At 37.4% G+C, this 22884-nt stretch overlaps 1 protein-coding gene across 3 annotated transcripts; it reads right to left on the bottom strand.

The window, feature by feature from the left end:
* Positions 1–407: 407 nt before the first annotated feature.
* LOC110945610 (afadin- and alpha-actinin-binding protein-like) lies at positions 408–21605 on the bottom strand. 3 transcript variants are annotated; one of them, XM_051947407.1, is made up of 14 exons: positions 21494–21605; positions 17656–17711; positions 16386–16525; positions 15977–16177; positions 14100–14210; positions 13876–14011; positions 13681–13756; positions 12018–12198; positions 11750–11897; positions 10889–11025; positions 7661–7834; positions 7433–7550; positions 5344–5482; positions 408–5252 (listed from the first exon to the last, which is right to left on the bottom strand). In XM_051947407.1, the coding sequence occupies exons 2-14, from the start codon at positions 17672–17674 to the stop codon at positions 5117–5119; spliced, it is 1716 nt and encodes a 571-aa protein (XP_051803367.1). In that variant the 5' UTR covers positions 17675–17711; positions 21494–21605; the 3' UTR covers positions 408–5116. The 3 variants fall into 3 exon arrangements, with proteins under 3 accessions (XP_051803367.1, XP_051803368.1, XP_051803369.1); XM_051947408.1 differs by having other exon boundaries at positions 5344–5479; XM_051947409.1 differs by having other exon boundaries at positions 7661–7831.
* Between the last annotated feature and the right edge of the window lie 1279 nt (positions 21606–22884).

The following is a 22884-nucleotide window of genomic DNA, read 5'->3' as shown; positions in this document are numbered from 1 at the left end:
AGTGGCTCCAGCACCCCCTGCGACCCTAGTGAGGATAAAGCGGTGTATAGAGAATGGATGGATGGATGCTAAGAATCCCCCACAATTTCCAATCGATCTGGCTAATTGTTAAGTTGTGACTGCAGCACCCAATTACTCTCTCTGCTCAAGTCCACAACTGCACATTATGTTTTTTTTACTTGAAACTGGTTTAATTTGACTTCATAATCTTGAGCCATGTCACAACAAATTGGGGTTCAAGAATCATCTCCATAAACCAAATCTGAACAGCGAACTGGTATTTTATCACAGCATCCTTTTATATATTGGACGTTTTTTTGTCTCCTAATTAGCTAAATAAACAGGAAGCGCTGTTGAAAATCAGTACCCAACAGACTCTAATACAGGTCAAATGAAAAAAAACTGCACCTGTTTATGAACTTATAATTCAATAATACTCCCAGAACACATGATTTCACAACGACCCATCCATATACACACGTGGACAAAATTGTTGGTACCCCTCAGTTAAAGAAGGAAAAACCCACAATTCTCACTGAAATCACTTGAAACTCACAAAAGTAACAATAAATAAAAATTTATTGAAAATTAAATAATCAAAATCAGCCATCACTTTTGAATTGTTGATTAACATAATTATTTAAAAAAAACAAACTAATGAAATAGGGCTGGACAAAAATGATGGTACCCATAACTTAATATTTTGTTGCACAACCTTTTGAGGCAATCACTGCAATTAAACGATTTCTGTATTTGTCAATGAGCGTTCTGCAGCTGTCAACAGGTATTTTGGCCCACTCCTCATGAGCAAACAGCTCCAGTTGTCTCAGGTTTGATGGGTGTCTTCTCCAAATGGCATGTTTCAGCTCCTTCCACATATGCAGGGCTTAAAGTGAGAAAAAATCCTGAGCCTGAACTTCTAAGATCCAATTTATAGTGTAAATAAACGTATTTAAATGTGTTTTAAAATGCACTAAAACACAATATATATGAGATTCTATTAATTCAGAGCAAATATGAGGTCATCTGGTGGAAATAATGCCCATTATGATCCCACTATTTTATTGTTGCTCAAATGTAAAACCTTACTCGGCCAAAACTTAAGACATTTTAGAAAGTGCCAAAAGTCAGATTTTTTTTGTGTTGATGTTTCAATACCACATCACTATAATTGCAAAGATTAATTTTAGTGTAAAGGGGAAAAAAGCATGAAAATCAAGTACATGTATTATTAATAACTTTTAATCATTTTTATCTCTTCAGTAGATTTAACAAGAACTCAAAACACCAACCACAACAAAACTGCTACAAAACTCTGCTGCTTTCCTTCATAAGGCACGATTTTTACTTACAACATTATCTCAAGTGTCAGTCTCAAGAGAATATTAAGTGCTTGGAGAATACTGTTTGACAAAGTCATTTCTTTTTTCTTTTTTGCTTTGTTTGTGAACTTTCTGAACATTTTCTTTTTAACATGTTCAAAATGTTGTTTGTTGAAATAAACTGCAAAACACAGACAACAGAATGAACTTGTTTAATATTCTCTGGAACACTACAAGAGAATAAACTGTCATGTCACTTGCTATACCAACTTTGTATTTAATCAGGTAATAAAAGTACTAGTATTAACTCTTTAATGCAATTTTAGTTATTGCCTCACAATATAAGATTCCTCTGAATAAGTTGATCATGATGCCGACTCTCTCAAACTCTGTAACTAGCAAAGAAATTCGGGCCTTCCTGATCTGGTTTATCTGGGTCCTGGTGGCAATGGACTGCTCATGCTGAACTTCTACTCTGGCCTTTTCCTCTGGAGTCAGCCCATTTCTCACACAGATGTGATTAAGAAGCCCTCTGTAGCACATAACCACACATACATGTTAGTAACTGCTCATTTGATACACCTCAATAATCTCTGTGATTAGTTTAAATCATTTGATTTTTAATTTGAACTGACACACATTTTGTTTGTTTTTGATAAGGGAAAAAATGTATTCACTGTATAATTTGTTCAGTTGGCTTTCAATTTAAATGTTTCTATTTTTTTATCTATATTTTGGGAAGAAAAAACGGTGAAAGCAGCCTAAGAACATTCTTATTTAACTACCTATCCATTATTCATTTCACACAACCCATACGTTCATTCTGTTCTTACTAACAATATTTGCTTGAGATTGGAGAGTTTTTGTTTGTGGCTAGACATCATTCGGATGCATAAGGTCACAAAATCTGCTGAGAGCTATTTAACTCATTATTACAAACATCCTATATGTCCTCAAATAAAAAAGGTTAATATCACCTAAGCTACATTCAGTTTGTGCATATTTAACTAAACAGATGTTCTGAGTAGGCTTGATCTTTGATTTTTTTTCCTTTCAAAATAAAAGCCAGCAAACTAAATAGCTGTTTCCTTTTTTCCTTTTGCCGTTGTAAAACATAGAAAATGTTTAAAGATTAAGAAATCAAACAAAATCAACAACTTCTGTTTTTGTTACTTTTTAAAATTCAATACCTAAGCTCGTTTGTTTTTATTTTGCTTCTTAAACCATGGGGATTGTGGGACATGCACGCGCATCGCCACTGACGCACTTACGCCAATGGGGTGAGTCAACACACCGCGGCTCAGGGATCGCGGCAGCGGCTGCTCTCTTTGTTAATCAGCAGAGACACATCCTCTCTCCTCTGTCACACAAAGTCTGAGCAAACTTTAGTATCTGCGTCTTTGGGCCAAACACAAGCTCCAACGCTATTGACCAGTGATCAGCTGCTCGATTCTTCACCGCACCACTCACAGATTGGAGCTCCGTGCGCTCTGGAGAGACCAGGCAGCCACAGGGCTGGGACACATGTGGAATGGGTATACAGTCCAAGCAGAAATAAAATAAATAATATGCAATATATATCAATGTGTTTCCAGTAATTCCCTTTAAATATAATTACAAAAAACACCAACAAATTTTGCAAATTTGAATTTTGTTTGTGGGATACTGTTATTTCTTATCAGTGGCTCAGCAGCACTGACTATGCCGAACCAAGAGGGCGCAGCACTCGCAGTTAGAGAACTGTAATTGTATAAAAGTTCTATCAGAAAGCCGCATGCCTGGACAGAAGGTGTATATTTTTTAATGGAGGATTTGGAGTTTGATTGATTAAAGCGGAGCAACTGAATGCACAATGACGCACATGTTTGGAGCCTTCGGGACAGAGATGGATGAAATTTTTTCAATGGTACATTTCCATGCGCCGGAAATCCGGCGCGGCGCCGGAAAACTTTAAGCCCTGCATATGTTCAATGGGATTCAGATCTGGGCTCATAGAAGGCCACTTTAGAATAGTCCAACGCTTTTCTCTCAGCCATTCTTGGGTGTTTTTGGCTGTGTGTTTTGGATCGTTGTCCTGTTGGAAGACCCATGACCTGCGACTGAGACCAAGCTTTCTGACACTAGGCAGCACATTTCTCTCCAGAATGCCTTGATAGTCTTCAGATTTCATCGTACCTTGCACACTTTCCAGACACCCTGTGCCAGATGCAGCAAAGCAGCCCCAAAACATTACTGAGCCTCCTCCATGTTTCACCGTAGGGACAGTGTTCATTTCTTCGTATGCTTGGTTTTTGAGTCTATGAACATAGAGTTGATGTGCCTTACCAAAAAGCTCCAGTTTGGTCTCATCTGTCCAAAGGACATTCTCCCAGAAGCTTTGTGGCTTGTCAACATGCATTTTTGCAAATTCCAGTCTCGCTTTTTTATGAGTTTTTTTCAGCAGTGGTGTCCTCCTTGGTCATCTCCCATGAAGTCCACTTTGGCTCAAACAACGACGAATGGTGCCATCTGACACTGATGTACCTTGGCCTTGGAGTTCACCTTTAATTTCTTTGGAGGTTGCTCTGGGCTCTTTGGATACAATTCCAACGATCCGTCTCTTCAATTTGTCATCAATTTTCCTCTTGCGGCCACGTCCAGGGAGGTTGGCTACTGTCCCGTGGGTCTTGAACTTCTGAATAATATGAGCCACTGTTGTCACAGGAACTTCAAGCTGTTTAGAGATGGTCTTATAGCCTTTACCTTTAAGATGTTTGTCTATAATTTTTTTTCGGATGTCCTGGGACAATTCTCTCCTTCGCTTTCTGTTGTCCATGTTCAGTGTGGTACACACCTTTTCACCAAACAGCAGGGTGACTACTTGTCTCCCTTTAAATAGGCAGACTGACTGATTATGAGTTTGGAAACACCTGTGATGTCAATTAAATGACACACCTGAGTTAATCATGTCACTCTGGTCAAATAGTTTTCAATCTTTTATAGAGGTACCATCATTTTTGTCCAGGCCTGTTTCATTAGTTTGTTTTTTTAAATAATTATGTTAATCAACAATTCAAAAGTAATGGCTGTTTTTGATTATTTAATTTTCAATAAATTTTTATTTATTGTTACTTTTGTGAGTTTCAAGTGATTTCAGTGAGAATTGTGGGTTTTTCCTTCTTTAACTGAGGGTACCAACAATTTTGTCCACGTGTGTAAACCCCAGATAAAAACATAGAACAATCTACATTTATATTAACGTGATCTAACCTCGATATCTACAATGCATTGTGCAGCTTGTGTTACGTTTTACAGCCTCTCATGGTATTCAACAGCAGCATCGGTTGCTAATCTAACATTTTCTAGAAAGGAGCTCCACATTGTGATGTTAAAACTACACAAACGTACCTCATTTGTTCAGTTTCTTATTGTATTGAGAGAAACAGCAGCATTAAATCTACATTCTAAAACTCCTCGACAGCTCCATGACAAGTTTAACATAAAAGAAAAAAAAGATGCTAACATTTAGACAACTTTAGCTGCAGCGCCGCCCAATAAGCTGAACGAGTCATTACTTGCACAATCGCAGACATAAAAAACTGCCAAAACACCATTTACGAAACCACATAAATAAATAAATACCTTTACAACATGCGTTAGTAAAGAAACTATTTCTCCCAGTCACAACGACTCTTGCTTGGCTCCCGCTGACAGCTATTCAATCCTCGAGTATTTGGCAGTCACCGTTCAGACGGAAACACCACAAACCATCTATATTTAATGGACACTAACGATGATTCTGAGTGTTTATGGTTTCATATGGAGCTGTTCTTTTCCTGAGAGAGCGTCCGGTCTTGGATGTCGTCCCACAGTTTGTGTCGGACCGGAGCGTTTCCACAAAATACGCTCGACTCTTCAACGTGTTCCATCTTTGTCTTTGGTTTTGTTGAGCTGGAAAACACGTTGTACAGGCGAACAGGGATAAGCTTACATGCACAGATACATCATGTCACTATTTCAGAAGTTCAAATCCAACCCGTACCTGTCCTCTGGGATAAGGCAGAGTGTGCGGTACAGGTCGGCAGTGGAAGGCGACGTCAGCGGGACACAGCTGGGTGGTTCTGATTGGTGTTTGATGAACTTCTCCGGAGCCACAGCAGCACTCACCTCCGTTTCAGCTGCTAAGAGAAGAAGTCGTCTTATTGATTGTTGAAAATTTGCACCAGAATCAGAAATGACTGAGCTCATTGTTACGTCAGAACTGGTTATGTAGAACTAGTTGGTGAGTGGAGCGGATGACTACGTCATCACGCAGCGCTATAAGACGGCTTTGTTTCCATTCTCCAGTTGTACGCCACCTTGGATTGTGCTACATTTGCTAACTTTTTGCCCTTCACTAAGGCTCCCAAGTGTAAGTCAGACTCATCTGATGAAGTTCCGAGTCACGGTGAAAATTGATTTTCAAAATCAACTGGGAAGGGAACTCTGACATAAGCTGAGGACCCCCTGTATTCTGCTTTAACGCAAGTATAACAGGATAATGAGGATCAGCATATTGTTTGGTGCATCAATAACTTCTATCTAAATTGGTTTACTGACAGTTTTGCAATCTTTTAAAGTTTTTGACATTCAGAAGAATCATAAATCTCTTAACAGAAAATAAACAACAGAAGACATTAACCTACTACTCAGAAACAAGTGGAGTGCCAACGTTAGACGATTCTGCAGACATCAGTCTTTACATATCACATTTACTATATAAACTTATCTGCTGTCTGTTTTTGAAGTGCAGCTAGGCAGAAGATACAGGCGTTTGAGGGCAAAGACAAACTGACTGAAAAACAGTTTCTTCCCAGTGGCAACCAATGCTTTAATAAACACTGCCATGAAATCTGTGTAAATTCTCAGTCCAACTGTACATGCAAATACAACTGCACTACTAGCGACTGCGCAGTTTCGATTGAATGTAGATGTCTGGTTGGGTGTCTTTATATTGCATATATTTTACATTATGTGAAATTTATTACCATTTTTATTTTTTATTCTTTTTTAACTTGCACTGGTTGTCCTATAAGATTGCATTTCATTCCATTGCACAGGTTGCAACGACAATTAAGTTATTGAATTAAATGAAATGTGAACAGCAGCTAACCCACAGACCTGAGGGCTTTACTACCTTACTACGAAACCAGATTAATAGGTCAGTGAGGTAAGTTGAGCCTAAGGAGGTTTTTAAGGTGATGAAAATGTCTCTCTGTAAACCTGTTAGATTAACACCAAACACTGATGCTACACAGATAATTTAAAGTTCTGTTTGGAGTTCGGGATCAGAATCGGCTGAACGAAGCGTCTAATCATCAACAATTCTGGTAAATTAATCAAAATCTCAGCTCAGCTGCAGAAAAACTGACAATGAGCTGACAATAGTGATGCCAGTGGACGAAGTCTTGCAGATACAGCAGCTCTACGTTGTAAATCTATGTGGATTCTGCAGAAAATGCATAAATAGGTTTTCATGTTTGGTCCCGATTTGCTCCTCAGTACAATTTACACTGCAGCTAATAGAACACAGGTTATACAATCAATAACATTAAATTCACGTTATTTGGCCAAAAACTAAAGTTATTTCCACTTCTTCTTCATCACAGCGTGGTCATTTTATGTCAATTCGTGGTTGTTTTGTGTCTAATCTGACCAGCAGTACCGCAGTGAATGCATAGTGAAGCACGGAGGTGGAAGTATGATCATATGAGGCTGGAGGAAACTTTAAAATGTGAATATTAAGTAAACTTTAAGGGCAGTTTTGTGTCTATTTGTGACAGTATTGTGATTATTTGTGGTCATTTGGTGTTTTTCCTGACCAGTGAATGTGTAGTCCTGTCAGTGAAGCACGGAGATAGAAGTGTGATGATATTAGTTCCAGGACAGAGTCTGAAACAAACAACAAGCTAATAACCACTACTGTGAAAATTAATATCTCTGCCAGAGGTTTTAGGTTTTTTTTCGAGTCAGACGACACAAAGGAAGTCCGGATATGTCAAACTTTATCGCCCAAAATCATATTCAACACTGGCTCAACCATCTTTAAGTGTCCCCACCTGAAAGTGAAGGGAAAAGGAAAAGACACTCACATATTAAAAAGGCACTTTTAGACTTTGACAGCGAAGGTTTCTTTGAGTCTGAAAATGGACTCAGGTTCAAAAACTGGTGTTTGAGCCACGTGGCGCGCTCCTCCTCGAAGGCCTTCCTCTGCAGGACGAAATAAACACAAGTTATTATAAAAAGCAGCCTCAGGATCCTCAAAAAAGTCTGTCATTTTTTCTTAAATCATGCTTTAACACCAAGTCTCTCTTCAGCACCTCGTGGCTCAGTCTGATAGCTGCCTCTGTGAAGTTCCTCCTCTCCCTCTCGAAGATCTTCCTCTGCTCCTCCAGGGTCTTCCACTCGTCTCCGAGTCGCTCCTTCTCCTGCAGCATGTAGCAGTCGCTCAGCAGGGATGCAGTTTCCTCATCGCATGGAGAGCTGAGCTGCTGCTGCAGGAGGAAACAGGCCGGATCAGGCTCTATTTACTTATAAAACATCACTCATTTAACTGAAACCTCTACAGTCAAACCAGGCTTTAAATCAGAAGCTCAGTGTAAGTTTAGATTACTGAAAAACACCAAATGCAGACGAGACGTTCCATTAAAAATCAGCCAGATCCTCCTCAGAATCAGCTGATTATTCATGTACAATAACTTCAGCAGGGCTTAAAGTGAGAAAAAATCCTGAGCCTGAACTTCTAAGATCCAATTTATAGTGTAAATAAACGTATTTAAATGTGTTTTAAAATGCACTAAAACACAATATATATGAGATTCTATTAATTCAGAGCAAATATGAGGTCATCTGGTGGAAATAACGCCCATTATGATCCCACTATTTTATTGTTGCTCAAATGTAAAACCTTACTGCCAAAACTTAAGACATTTTAGAAAGTGCCCCAAGTCAGATTTTTTTTGTGTTGATGTTTCAATACCACATCACTATAATTGCAAAGATTTATTTTAGTGTAAAGGGGAAAAAAAATCATGAAAATCAAGTACATGTATTATTAATAACTTTTAATAATTTTTATCTCTTCAGTAGATTTAACAAGAACTCAAAACACCAACCACAACCAAACTGCTACAAAACTATGCAGCTTTCCTTCATAAGGCACAATTTTTACTTACAACATTATCTCAAGTGTCAGTCTCAAGAGAATATAAAGTCTTTTTTCTTTTTTGCTTTGTGAATTTTCTGAACATTTTCTTTTTAACATGTTGTTCAAAATGTTGTTTGTTGAAATAAACTGCAAAACACAGACAACAGAATGAACTTGTTTAATATTCTCTGGAACACTACAAGAGAATAAACTGTCATGTCACTTGCTTTACCAACTTTGTATTTAAACAGGTAATAAAAGTACTAGTATTAACTCTTAAATGCAATTTTAGTTATTGCCTCACAATATAAGATTCCTCTGAATAAGTTGATCATGATGCCGACTCTCTCAAACTCTGGAACTAGCAAAGAAATTCGGGCCTTCCTGATCTGGTTTATCTGGGTCCTGGTGGCAATGGACTGCTCATGCTGAAGAACTTCTACTCTGGCCTTTTCCTCTGGAGTCAGCCCATTTCTCACACAGATGTGATTAAGAAGCCCTCTGTAGCACATAACCACACATACATGTTAGTAACTGCTCATTTGATACACCTCAATAATCTGTGACTTTAGTTTAAATCATTTGATTTTCAATTTGAACTGACACACATTTTGTTTGTTTTTGGTAAGGGAAAAAATGTATTCACTGTATAATTTGTTCAGTTGGCTTTCAATTTAAATGTTTCTATTTTTTATCTATATTTTGGGAAGAAAAAATGGTGAAAAGCAGGCTAAGAACATTCTTATTTAACTACCTATCCATTATTCATTTCACACAACCCATACGTTCATTCTGTTCTTATATTTGCTTAAGATTGGAGATTTTTTGTTTGTGCCTAGACATCATTCGGATGCATTCATTTCAATTCAATTCAATTCAATTTTATTTATATAGCGTCAATTACAGTCAAATCGTCTCAAGACGCTTTACAGAACCCATATGCCTGACCCCCAGTGCAGCCCAAAGGCGACAGTGGCAAGGAAAACACCCTTTTAACAGGGAAGAAATCTCGAGCAGAACCCGGCTCTGTATAGGGGGGACCCATCTGCCTGCTGGCCAGGCAGGTTGAGAGGGACAGAGGAGGGCAAGGGGGAGGGATGGGAGAAGAGGGAGGGGTGGGAAAGCAAAGCATAAGGTCACAAAATCTGCTGAGAGCTATTTAACTCATTATTACAAACATCCTATATGTCCTCAAATAAAAAAGGTTAATATCACCTAAGCTACATTCAGTTTGTGCATATTTAACTAAACAGATGTTCTGAGGAAAATAATGGGACAAATCCCTATGGCTTGATCTTTGATTTTTTTTCCTTTCAAAATAAAATCCAGCAAACTAAATAGTTGTTTCCTTTTTCCTTTTGCCGTTGTAAAACATAGAAAATGTTTAAAGATTAAGAAATCAAACAAAATCAACACCTTCTGTTTTTGTTACTTTTTTTATTCAATACCTAAGCCCGTTTGTTTTTATTTTGTGGCGAAACCATGGGGACTGTGGGGCGTGCACGCGCATCGCCACTGAGGCGTGTATTCCTGCAGTTCTCCACGGCACGCACTTAGGCCAATGGGGTGAGTCAACACACCGCGGCTCAGGGATCGCGGCAGCGGCTGCTCTCTTTGTTAATCAGCAGAGACACATCCTCTCTCCTCTGTCACACAAAGTCGGAGCAAACTTTAGTATCTGCGTCTTTGGGCTAAACACAAGCTCCAACGCTATTGACCAGTGATCAGCTGCTCCATTCTTCACCGCACCACTCACAGATTGGAGCTCCGTGCGCTCTGGAGACACCAGGCAGCCACAGGGCTGGGACACATGGAATGGGTATACAGTCCAGGCAGAAATAAAATAAATAATATGCAATATATATCAATGTGTTTCCAGTAATTCCCTTTAAATATAATTACAAAAAACACAAACAAATATTGCAAATTTGGATTTTGTTTGTGGGATACTGTTATTTCTTATCAGCAGCACTGACGATGCCGAACCAAGAGGGGGCAGCATAACGTGCGCCCAGCAGTCGATGCGCACTCGCAGTTAGAAAACTGTAATTGGATAAAAGTTCAGAAAGTCGCATGCCTGGACAGAAGGTGTATATTTTTTAATGTAGGATTTGGAGTTTGATTGATTAAAGCGGAGCAACTGAATGCACAATGACGCACAGGCTTGGAGCCTTCGGGACGGAGATGGATGAAATTTTTTAAATGGTACACTTCCATGGGCCGGAAATCCGGCGCAGTGCCGGAAAACTTTAAGCCCTGCTTCAGTATATTTAATGAAACCATAATAAACTCTACCTTCATACTATGAATATTTTCTGACTTTTCAGAGAGCAGGTTGACTTGTGGAAATGCCAGTTTGAACTTATAAATCTCAAACCTTCTCAGGTAACTTCCGTCTCACCTGTAGCAGCTGCTGTTGCGCTTGAATGAAGTCTTTGCACTGTTGAATCTCCAGCTTCAGTCGGTCCATCTCCTCCTCGTGAGTCTCTCGTGGAACGGCATCGGCGGTTTTACTCTCACTTGTCTGAGCTGAAGAAACTAAACATACAGAGCAGAAAACCAGTCGTTTACATGCTCTTTTTTGACTCAAAGTTGAATTTTTCAGTCATTTTTAAGAGTGTAAAAAGTAGTCTATGACCAAATACAAGATAGAGATTCAAAAATCATAAAAACTGAAGAAATTATAAAAATCATCTCATAAACTGCACATTAAATAGACTTAAATATGTACAAAAGTGAATAAATAGATGAAATTAGTGCCAAGAAGAGCATTACATAAATAAAATCTATCAAATTAGTCAGAAGCCTGACTAAAAAGGTACAAATCTTGAGCTTGTCTTTAAAAATATCAGCACTAAGACACAAAAAATGTTAAATCAATAAATAATTTGTAGTCATTTTTACCATAAAAAGACTTAAAATCACCACTACAAGCGCTGGAATTACCACAAAAAGCTGCAAAATTACCACAAAAAGACACAATATTTCCACAAAAAATTACAAAATCGCCACAAAGTTACCAGATAAAGATACAAAACCAACACAAAAATCAGCAAAGCTACCCCAAAGACTAAAAAAATGCTGCAAAAAATATGTAATCACCACAAAAAGACCAAAACGACCACAAAAAGTTGACACAGGAGTTAGGCTTCATTTTACATCAACTCCAGGTGTCAATCCAAAGACTAAATCTGTTTTTTGTTTATTTTTTAAATACTATACATGTACAATACCCCTGTACGATACTACATATGTGGACGACCTTGGCTGTCCAGTCGCTCAACGTGACTCTTCAGCCTCCTCCACTGCAGACGAATACTGTTGGTCAGCTTCTCCCGAGCATGAACGCAGTACAGCTCCACGCTGTCCTTACTGGAATCAAACACCTCGTCCTCTTCCTCTGAAGCAGCCTGGATGAAATTAAGAAGTGTTGGTAGCACATCTGGAAAACATGCTTAAAAGACTAAACAAGCAGGCAGCAGGTGTTACAGGTTAAAAGAAACAGGAAGAAAGAAGATAATCTGTCCGACCTGCGTGCCTCCGTGTTCGTGTTTGTCGCCTTTCGCTGCCTGTTTTCTAGAGCTCAGAATGGACACCATGTCTTTCTTCATCTGCTGCAGCACTTTCCTCAGCTCTGCGTTTTCCAGCTGGAGCTCCCTCTGTCGGGTGTCGTAGTCGCTCAGCAGAGTCTTGTACATTTCCCCCTCATGCCTGAACACAAGTCACGGTTACTTAGTGTCAGAACCAGTAATTAGAAAATATAGTCTGACACAGAATGAATCCTGTCTAGAAGATGATCCTGGTATAAAATGTGTGTAAAAATGATCCTTTCATCGTCTAGAACTTGCTCTGATCAGTCACCTATCACACATGCTGATATGAGCCTTGAAAGTTTACCCAGAATGCACTTCTTAAAGTTTTCTTCAACAGTTTATCATCACATTCCCACCTCTGTGCTTCACTGTCAGGACCATGCATTCACTGTTGGTACTACTGGTCACAAACAGACACAAAACAACCACAAATAGACATAAAATGATCACAAAGAAACACTGAAAGTTTACTCAAATTGCACTTTTTTTAAAAAAAAATTAAAGTTTTGTGTACTTCACTGTCAGGACTGTGCATTCACTGTTGGTAATAGGGTTAGGGTTTTCTCTAATGAATTATCAGAAACCAGAAACACATCCAAGAAACCAATGACTGTTTCTAGGACTCTAATGTCATAAACATTAAACTGCTGCAGTTTTACTGTTCAAACTGATACATCCCATAATACTGATGCTCAAAGTTGGTCACAGAAAAAATTAACAAAAAAAAATGTTTTAGTGTTTAGATTGTGACATCTGGATGGATGTAAATCTGATTTGGTCGCAGTTTTTGCCACTTTTGGCAGTTTTTCATGGTGATTTTGTTCTTCTTTGTGTTGATTTCAGACATTCTGTGATCATTTTGTCCTTTTTCTGGTGACAATGCATCATTTTTGCAGCAATTTTTTTGTCTTCAGGGTAATTTTGCCTATTTTTGTGTTGACTTTGTATATTTTTTTCTGGTAATTTTGCTTCTTTTTGTGGCAATTTTATACTTTTTTTGATGAAATATTGTGTCTTTCTGTGGTAATTTTGCTCCTGTATGTGGCGGTTATAGCCCTTGTCCTGTTGATTTTGACTCTTTTCTTAAGAACAAAGAGTTGAACTGGTACGTCTCAGTGGACGTGAAGGACGGACAAAGACAGCAGATGGATTTAATGCGTCCAAGGAGGATTCCACTGGGGTTTTCCGAGGTGGTGAAGGTGGCTAAAAAGTTTAAAGAAACGGACAAAGTCATGGACAAATCCCATTCTGAACGACCAAATGTATCAGTCGAAACTAAAGGATTGGTCACGGCTAAAATTCATGGTAGCCCCTAAAATATCCATTTCCTAACCATAACCCTACAAATCCAACAAATCCAAACCTTACTAATTACCTACCAGGGTTACTATTAGTGTGGGCTACTAATTAATCCTAACCCTAACCCTAACAACCCTAGCCCTCTCTTTCCATATGTCCATCCGTCACATCCTCTGAGAAGTACCAGTTCAGACATACTTAATCTGTGGAGGTAAAAACATTACAGTTAATGAGATTTTCTATGTGTCCAGACTTTAGGGACAGCCTGCAGAGTTATACTGACCAGATAAAGGAAACTTACTTTGCTTCTGTCTTTTCAGTTTTCCAAAGGCTTCTCTTCCCATCAGCTCTCCCAATGTTGTTCAATACGTCAATGGCTGAAAAGCAGAAATGATAAACAAAAATTCAGAAACTGGAGTCTCAAAAAGTATGCAAATTATCCCCTTATATACAACAGATTTAATTACAGAATGTAGACATAAAATGGTTTCCTCACCTTGTTTCTTCTCCTTTTTATCAACCAGAAGTTGATTTAATCGCTCCTTTAGTTTGTTAAACTCTCGTTCTTTCCTTTTCATCTCATGATTGTACTGGCTGGCTCGACTCGCGATTACATTCTGAAGTTTCTGCACCTGTTGAGGGCAAAATAAAAGAAAAATTCATAACAGAAGCAAACCCCAAACAGACCTGGCCGTGGATGTGTTCTGTAAAATAAAGGACCTCTTCTTTTTCGTTTTTCAGGCAGTTCTGTAAACTCTTCACTTTCAGCTGTAGCTGTCGTTCTCTCTCAAGGAGTCCCGTGTTTTCTCTTTTAGAGATTTCAAGCTGCTCCTACAAAAAAAAACATGGACAGAGAGACAAATATCCAAAGTTTTAGCAGCAAAACTAAACACAATCAAATGGCATGTTATAATGCAGAATGATTCTTCAGAAATGAGAGAAGGAAGCACATTTTGTTAATGGAATCAAGCAAATGTGCATAAAAGTTAATTGGTGATAATAATTTTTTTAATATTCAGTAGCAATGAAGCAACGTCAGGTAGTATGACTAGAGACAGTGTCGAGTCAAGCTTATTTATGACTAGAGCTGGGACTGTAACGCGTTAAGATTAATTGATTACAGAAAAATAAGCGCATATAATTGCACCTTTCCCTAATTTCTGGCACACCGGTAACACTGATGAACACTCCAGCTCAGTCTGTTTTCCAGCAGGACACACCGAGCGATGTCCAGAACGTTTGGTGAACAGTAAAGGAAGACGAGACGCATTGAGCTTGTTGGGTGGAAAGTTTTCCTGATGGCAGCTTGGATAAAAGTCTGGTTGTTTGCAAACAGTGCAACAAAGACTTTTTTGATCACTGCAGCACTTCAAGCCGACGGCATCACGTCAATGTAAAACATGTTGCTGTTAGCACCAGAGCTAACGCTAGCTACGTGTCTACAGGGGCGTTTTTTTGTCGCATGGAAATGCAGCACATCTGAATATCTCCAGGTCACTAGTGGGTCACAAGACAGCTTTCACCACAACACGATTCAGAATTACCTCAAAAAGATGCAAAATTACCCAAAAAAGACACAAAATTACCACAAAAAGATGTAAAATTACCAAAAAAGGATGCAAAATCACCACAAAAAGACACAAAATTATCACAAAATTATTGAAAATTATAGAAAAAGACACAAAATAACCAAAAAAAGATGCAAAATTACCAGGAAAAGATGTATAATTACAAAAAAAGATGCAAATCACCACAAAAAGATATCAAATTATCACAAAAAGATTTGTAAAATCACCAAAAAAGACACTAAATCACCAAAGACACAAAATTACCAGAAAGATGCAAAATTACCAGAAAAAGATGCAAAATTATCAGAAGACACAAAATTATCAAAAAAAAATGCAAAATTACCAGAAGAAGACACAAAATCACCACAAAAAGACACAAAATTACCACAAAGTGATTCAAAACTACCAGAAAGATGCAAAATTACAACTCAAAGATACAAAATCACCACAATAAGAGGGTCCAATCCAGCCTGCGGGATGACGTTGCAAAGTGTACGGTCAGCCTTCAAACCTTCAGTCCGGTGAAAACATCGGACCGACATGTCGGCTCAGTCGCAAGCTTTCTCTTTTATTACGAAAACAGATTCAGCAAAAAGTATTCCTGAAAGCATTCGAGGCGAGAAATAATCTGCTGAATCTGTCCTGGTTTTAGTTCAACGATGGCTGGTTTAGACCAAAGTTTCGCTAAGCATTGGACCTCCGCTCCCCGTGCCTCATTTGCATAAATGAAACTACTCTATGTAAGTGAGCTCTGGAGCGACGCACCATTCCTTAGCTAGGACAGTCCTGGTACCGGCTAACGGTGTAGCCATCCCATAATAGACCACTTTTCAAGACATTTAAAGTCTTTGAGTTTACAAAAAGTTTCAAAATGTTGAACATAACCGCTACAATTGGACTCTGAGTTTGCAGTAATCTGTGAATGTAGCAGACAGATGAAAAACGCAGATAAATAGACATGGAACATAAATATTTATATGACTCTCCTCCATTCAGAGACTGACATCAGATAACAGGTGTGTTCTGTACCTTCAGCCGTGTGGTGCTCAGCTGCAGAAAGTCCACGTTGCTGTTGGACTTCAGCTGCTCCACTTCCATGTTCTCCAGCGTTCGGAGGCCCCGGCGGTGCAGCTGAATCAGGTCATACATGCAGTTCAGCACGGCCACGATGTTCAGCTCCGAGCCGCCGCCGGCCGTCCAAACCGGTGGAAGACCGAAAGACGATAACTCCTGTAAGGAGAGAGAAACATGGGAGAAACCATTCTTTATACGGCACAAATTCTACATGACAGATAAATGCCTGAAAATAAGCGGTCCCATGAGGTCTCTGGCAACGATTTGGCTTCTTTCAGCAGAAAAAAATACATTTCAGCTACTTTAGGAGGACCACAGTTCTGCATCTAATGCTAACTATCAGATAGACCTGTGAGGTACCGACCTGACTGATGTGTGACAGACATTCCTGAACGTTGTCCTCTGAGCAGAAAACACCGAGAGAGTTTCTGTGCAGCGACGTCAGGCTGAACCGCCTCAAGGGGGATGTTCTACATTCAACAGAGCTGCTGAGGACGTCCTTCACTGGTGGAGAAAACAATAAAATATCTGTCTGATACATACAGAACAGGGCTCTGTGCTACATTTAACATCAGAACGAGGGAAGGAAAACATCTCATTCTTCTCTTTTTGAAGTAAATGTTAGAGGAATTCAGGTTAACTAAGAATAGCATGAGCCTGTCATCTGTGTCAGTTTAACCCGTTTATTACCAACAGAGCTCAAAAAGATGCAAAATTACCAGAAAAAGGCACAAAATGACTACAAAAAGATGCAAAATTACCACAAAAAGATGCAAAATAACCACAAAAAGACACAAAATAACCAGAAAAAGAAGTAAAATTATCAGAAAGACAAAAAGTTACCAGAAAAAGAAGCGAAATTACCAGAAAAGATGCAAAATTACCAGAAAGACACAAAATTACCACAAAACGATTCAAAATTGCCAGAAAAAGATGCAAAATATCCACAGAAATATGCAAAATATCCACAGAAAGATGCAAAATCACCAGAAAAAGACACAAAAATACCACAAAAACATGGAAAATTACCAAAGAAAGACACAAAATTACCAGAAAGACATAAAATTATTACCAAAAAATGCAAATTACCCCCAAAAAAGATGCAAAATCACCACAAAGGCTCAAAATTACCACAAAATGATTCACAATTCCCAGAAAAAGACATACAATTACCACAAAAAGATGCAATATCACCACAAAATGACTCAAAATTACCAGAAAAACACAAAATTACCATAGAAAGATGGAAAATTCCCAGAAAAAGACACAAAATCACCAGAAAGACATAAAATTATTACTAAAAGATGAAAAATTACAAAAAAAGATGCAATATCACCACAAAAGGACTCAAAATTACCAGAAAAACACAAAATTACCAGAAATGATTCAAAACTACCAGAAAAAGATGGAAAATCACCACAACAACAGGGTCCAGACCGGCCTGAGGATGTCAGCCTTCAGACCTTCTGTACACCAGATATCTACAGTAGAACGCTCTGTGCTGCATTTCCCATCAGAACAAGTGAAGGAAAACTTCTGTTTTTGAGCTAAATGTTAGAGGAATCCAGGTTAACTCAGAATAGCAGCCTGTTATCTGTGTCAGTTTAACCCGTTAGTAAATAATGTAGACTCACCCGTGGAGGACTCTGGCATGGTTGTAGATCTTCTAGTTCTCCTACGCAGTCGTCTCCTGAAATAGAAGCTCAGATTAGCAGCGTTTGGATTACGAGACATGCAGCAGCCTGGATAACACAATCTGAGCTAGACGGGCTCAGCGAGGGTTAATTCATTCATTTATCAGGAGTAAAAAGCTAAATGAAGGACAAGCAGAGGACCACAGTCATCCTTTAGATTAGTACAATCTGAATTCACTATTAAATGTGTTTTTAATTTGCTCTGAACTCTCAGATGCTCCAGTGATTTTACCCCACACCCGTCCATCAAAACGAGCCGCGTAAGAATCAGTGTTGATTGGTCTTAGACTGACTTTGGACTGGTTTTAGACTGACTTTGGACTGGTCTTACACTGGTTTAAGATTTAATTTTGGGCTGCTTTTACACTGGTTTTGGACTGGTTTGGGGCTGGTTTTAGACTTGATTTTATACTGGTTTTAGACTTGATTCTGGACTGGTTTTATAATGGTTTTGGGCTAGTTTCAGATTAGATTTTGAGCTGCTTTTATACTGGTTTTGGACTGGTTTTATACTGGTTTTGGACTGGATTTAGACATGATGTTGGACTGGTCTTATACTGTTTTGGACTGGTTTTAGACATGATTTTGGACTGGTTTTGGACTGGAATAGGCTTAAAAATGGTGTAGGGTTAAGGGTTGTTTTACTGTTTAATTGCATTTTTTCTTTCTGTCAAGCACTTTGTGTTTAATTATTGTTGGTATGAAAAGTGCTGCATAAAAACACACATAAGGTACAAGGACTACAGTGACGACAGTGGTTCCTGTTATTATCTGATATTAAAAGTTCCTGTTTTTAGAGAGTCTTCTAAAGAACTTATGATTTTCATGTTGTTGCTGTGTGTCATTTGAGCATTTAACAGGTTACAGGTTGGCTCAGGATGCACGTCTTATCTCTGTGTGCTAATCAGCTGATCAGACTAATCCCAGACAGACAGACAGACAACAGGGTGATTTGTCTGCAGAGAAACACAAAAACATCAACATCCAGTCAGGAAAGTGTTTGCGCTTTTAACAAATACACTAATTATAACTTATAGCAACATTTATTTTTTATTTTTATTTACTTGATTTGATTCTTTCATTAAATTTATTCATTTTATTTTTTAACTTATTTTTAGTTAATTTTATTTTATTTATTTATCTCACTTATTTCTTTTTTATTTTCTTTTTTATTATTATTATATTTCACTGAATTAATTAATTAATTAATTAACTGAATTTACATTATTATGTTATGTTTTATTTTTAAATTGAACTTTTTCATTTTTATTTAATTATTTGATTTAATATTTATTATTATTTTTATTATAATTATAAATAATGTAATTTTAATTACATTTTAATTATTATTTATTTTGATTTATTTAGTTTTACTTTATATTTTATTTATTTATTTATTTTTATTATTATATTTCACTGAATTAATTAATTGAATTTACATTATGTTTTATTTATTTATTTTATCTTTTATTTTGAAATTTAATTTATTGTTTACTTCATTTTCATTTTATTATTTTATTTAATATTAATAATTATTTTTATTACTATTATAAATAATGTAATTTTAATTACATTTTTATTATTATTTATCTTGATGTATTTTTTAAATTTTTATTTATATTTTATTTTATTTTTATTCATTTTATTTTATTTTTTGCACTTATCCTTTATATGACTCTCGTACCTGTAGCTACGGGAGAAACCTACACCTTTGTCGGTTTTCAGAGACAGTATAAGACGTGGCTGATTAACAATTAAACTCGTGAACATTGAGAAATTCAGGCACTTTACCTGTAGGCATTTGACTAAAACAACAACACTTTAGGGAGGCTTAACCCATTATTATGCACTGTCCCGTCCAAATAAATAAAGAAAAAGAAAATAAAAGAAGAAATTCATGGTATTTTGAGGACAATGGAGCAGAATGTGGATTTGAACACCGTTTAATAAACTATTATTATTGTCGTATGTCTTAGTTATGTGAAGGGTTGTAATATACAGAAGCCACCGTTTGTTTTCAGTGATATTTAATCAGTCTGGAGGACAGATGGCAGCCGGACAGCCTGAACCCGGCTTACAGCGACGGCTCAACAAGTGCTAACTTTTAACTCACGGCTCGTCGGTTACAAACTGAAGCGTAAAGACGAACCGACAGTAAAGGTGACTACTTTTAGGTACACATGGAGGAATATTAGCTGTTTGTTTGCACTGAGATTTCAGACAACATCCTGAAGGGATCAAACTTAGACTGAACCACCCACAGACGGGTGATGTTTATGGAGCCAGGGGTTAAATCTCTAATCTCTAATCATTAGCTCTGCAGAAAGTCCTTCATGAAGGTTGAATGGTTCAGCTTGACTCTGATTCAAAGAGGAAAGGTGGGAAATAAAATACAAGCACCTACACGTGCAAAACAATGCAGGTTTTATACTGGTTTTAGACTTGATTTAGGGCTGGTTTTGGACTGGTTTTAGACTTCTAGACACCTCATGAAAGTCACATTTATTACATTTATTACACCACTGCAGTCTGCTTGGTGGATGTTGGAAACTGAGCCCAGAAAAATCAAGTCAAATGACAGGATTTTTATCTTACAGGAACTTTCTGTGGCTTTAATACCACTCTTGTTTGATTTTTTTGGCACCTTTTTCCATTTTCAAGAGCTAATAATTAAAAATATGACCTCTACTGTAGCATTTTGAAGCCTAAATGTGCTGGGAAACGATTTAGTCTGTGTCCTCACCATATTTGTTTGCTGTATGAGTCATATTTCTGGAGATATTGAACCTTAAATATGATTTCCTACATACAACTTTTATTTTATTACTATTCTGATTGGTTCAAAAAGGGTTTTTTGGGGGGTACGTTTGTGGTTGTTTTTGTCTGTTTTTGACATTTTCTTCCAATTAGTGGTCCGTTTGCATCTCTCGGCAGTCTTTCTTTACATTTTTGATCAATATCTGGTTGCTTTGTGTCTCTTTGCGGTCATATTGCATCTTTTTCCCATTTCTCTATGGTGTTTTTGTTTATGGTCATTTTGCTTGTCTTTCTGTCTCTTTGTGGTTGTTTTTTGTCTGGTTTTGTTTTTCAGTTTCTTCAAATTAGAGGTCATTTTGCATATCTTTGTAGTTTTTTTACGGCCGTTTATCTCTTTGAGATCATTTTCCATCTTTTTCTGTCTCTTTATGGTTGCTTTGCATCTCGTGGTTGTTTGTTGTCTGTTGTTGCCAATTTCTTCCAATTAGTGGTCATTTGTCACCTCTTTGTGGTAATTCTTTGTTTGTTTGTGGTCATTTTACATCGTTTTCTGTCTCTTTGTGCTTGTTTTTTTTGTCTATTTTTGCAAATCGGGGCTGAAGAATGAACAAAATTAAGCCATAAATGATTTACAGAACTTTTTTTAACTTTAATTTCTTGAATTCTGTGTCTCTCTTTGCTGAGATGCAGAAAATGTAAAAAGTTTATCTTCAGTTTTTCATACAGATGTTGACTTGGTGGGTTTATTATTTTAGCTAGCTTAAATACAAAGAGCTCCGCTAACATTAGAACATGAGTTATGCTCCTAAAGGAGGAAAACAAACCCCGTGTGGGAGTTTTATCCCCGGTAAAATGACGTCAAACACCGACTAAAGTCTTCACGTCTCCGGTGCTGGAACCTCCAGATGATCTGCGGCTAAAAAATAGCTTCCGTTACCGGACAAACCTGGCGAGCAGCGGCGAAGACAGACGCTTAAAATGTGAAGAGACGAACTGGAAAACGTTTCGGGTTTTTACTCACCTCACACTGCCGTTTTTTAACGTTTTTCTGGGACGTTTCTGTGGACCTGCTCCGTTCCTGCCATGTCGGTCCCGCTGACTGCACACTCCTCCGCACGCACACCAAACACGGCGCTCATTGGCCCAGCCGTTGTCTAGCAACCGAGCACGGCGCGACGTGATTGGCTGCTGTCCGTAAAGCACCTCAAGTGTTGTTAATGCTCTTTAATTATTAAAATACGTTTTAATTATGTCATCTTTAGGGTTTAAAAGCTCCAACAGAGACACAGGTCAGTAATATTTTTACCTATATATTTTCAAATTATTTTTACATTTGATCGTGAGCATCTTATGGTGCATTTTCTTTACTTTATGATAATATATTTTACATTTTATTGTGCATTTTGTGATTTTATTCTGTTTTTCTGTTTTCTTATTTATTTCTACAGCACCTCATCACACAGAGGTTATTTTCATTATTTATTTTTTTTCTGACATTTTTTATTCATCTTGCACCTGATTGTGAATGTTATGTCTCACTATCTTTTTCTATAATATTTGTATTTTTCTTATATTTTTCTATTACGGTGGTGGTCACTTGTTTTTGCCCTGTTGCCTTTACTGCATTGATTTTTAAATTTAAATTAATTTAAAAACAATTTTTTATTTTAATTTTAATTTTATTTTCAACCACTGTACATTTCTATATTTATTAGCATTTGACATTTTATGGTAATTTTATGTTCTTCTTTTGTGGTGGTGGGTTATGTGCAAAAATTATACAATAAACAACCACAATTAGACTAAAAACAACACAAATGGACAAAAATTAGACAATTAACCATCAAAATTAGAAAGAAAACAGCAAAAATGAGCAAAACTTTCTTTCTGCTTGCGACTGGAACAACAAAATTTCACCATTGGTGGTGATCAATAAAATAGTTGTTTTCAGTTTAAATTTGGTTGTTTATTTTCTAATTTTTGCCCATTTTGGATGTTTGTGCCTAATTTGGGTTGTTCATTGTCTAATTTTTGTCCATTTTGGTTGTTTTCAATTTAATTTTGGTTGTTTATTGTCTCATTTTTGTTCATTTTGGTTGTTTTCTGTCTGATTCTGGTTGTTTATTGTCTAATTTTTGCCCATTTTGGATGTTTGTGCCTAATTTTGGTTGTTTATTGTCTCATTTCTGCCCATTTTGGTTGTTTTCTGTCTGATTTTGGTTGTTTATTGTCTCATTTTTGTTCATTTTGGTTGTTTTCTGTCTGATTCTGGTTGTTCATTGTCTAATTTTTGCCCATTTTGGATGTTTGTGCCTAATTTTGGTTGTTTATTGTCTCATTTCTGCCCATTTTGGTTGTTTTCTGTCTGATTTTGGTTGTTTATTGTCTCATTTTTGCCCATTTTGGTTGTTT

The sequence above is a fragment of the Acanthochromis polyacanthus genome, chromosome 4 (genome assembly GCF_021347895.1).
Source record: "Acanthochromis polyacanthus isolate Apoly-LR-REF ecotype Palm Island chromosome 4, KAUST_Apoly_ChrSc, whole genome shotgun sequence".
In the NCBI taxonomy this organism is placed as follows: Eukaryota; Metazoa; Chordata; class Actinopteri; family Pomacentridae; genus Acanthochromis; species Acanthochromis polyacanthus.
The sequence above is the reverse complement of the archived record's forward strand: the minus strand, read 5'-3'. Positions and strand labels throughout refer to the sequence as shown.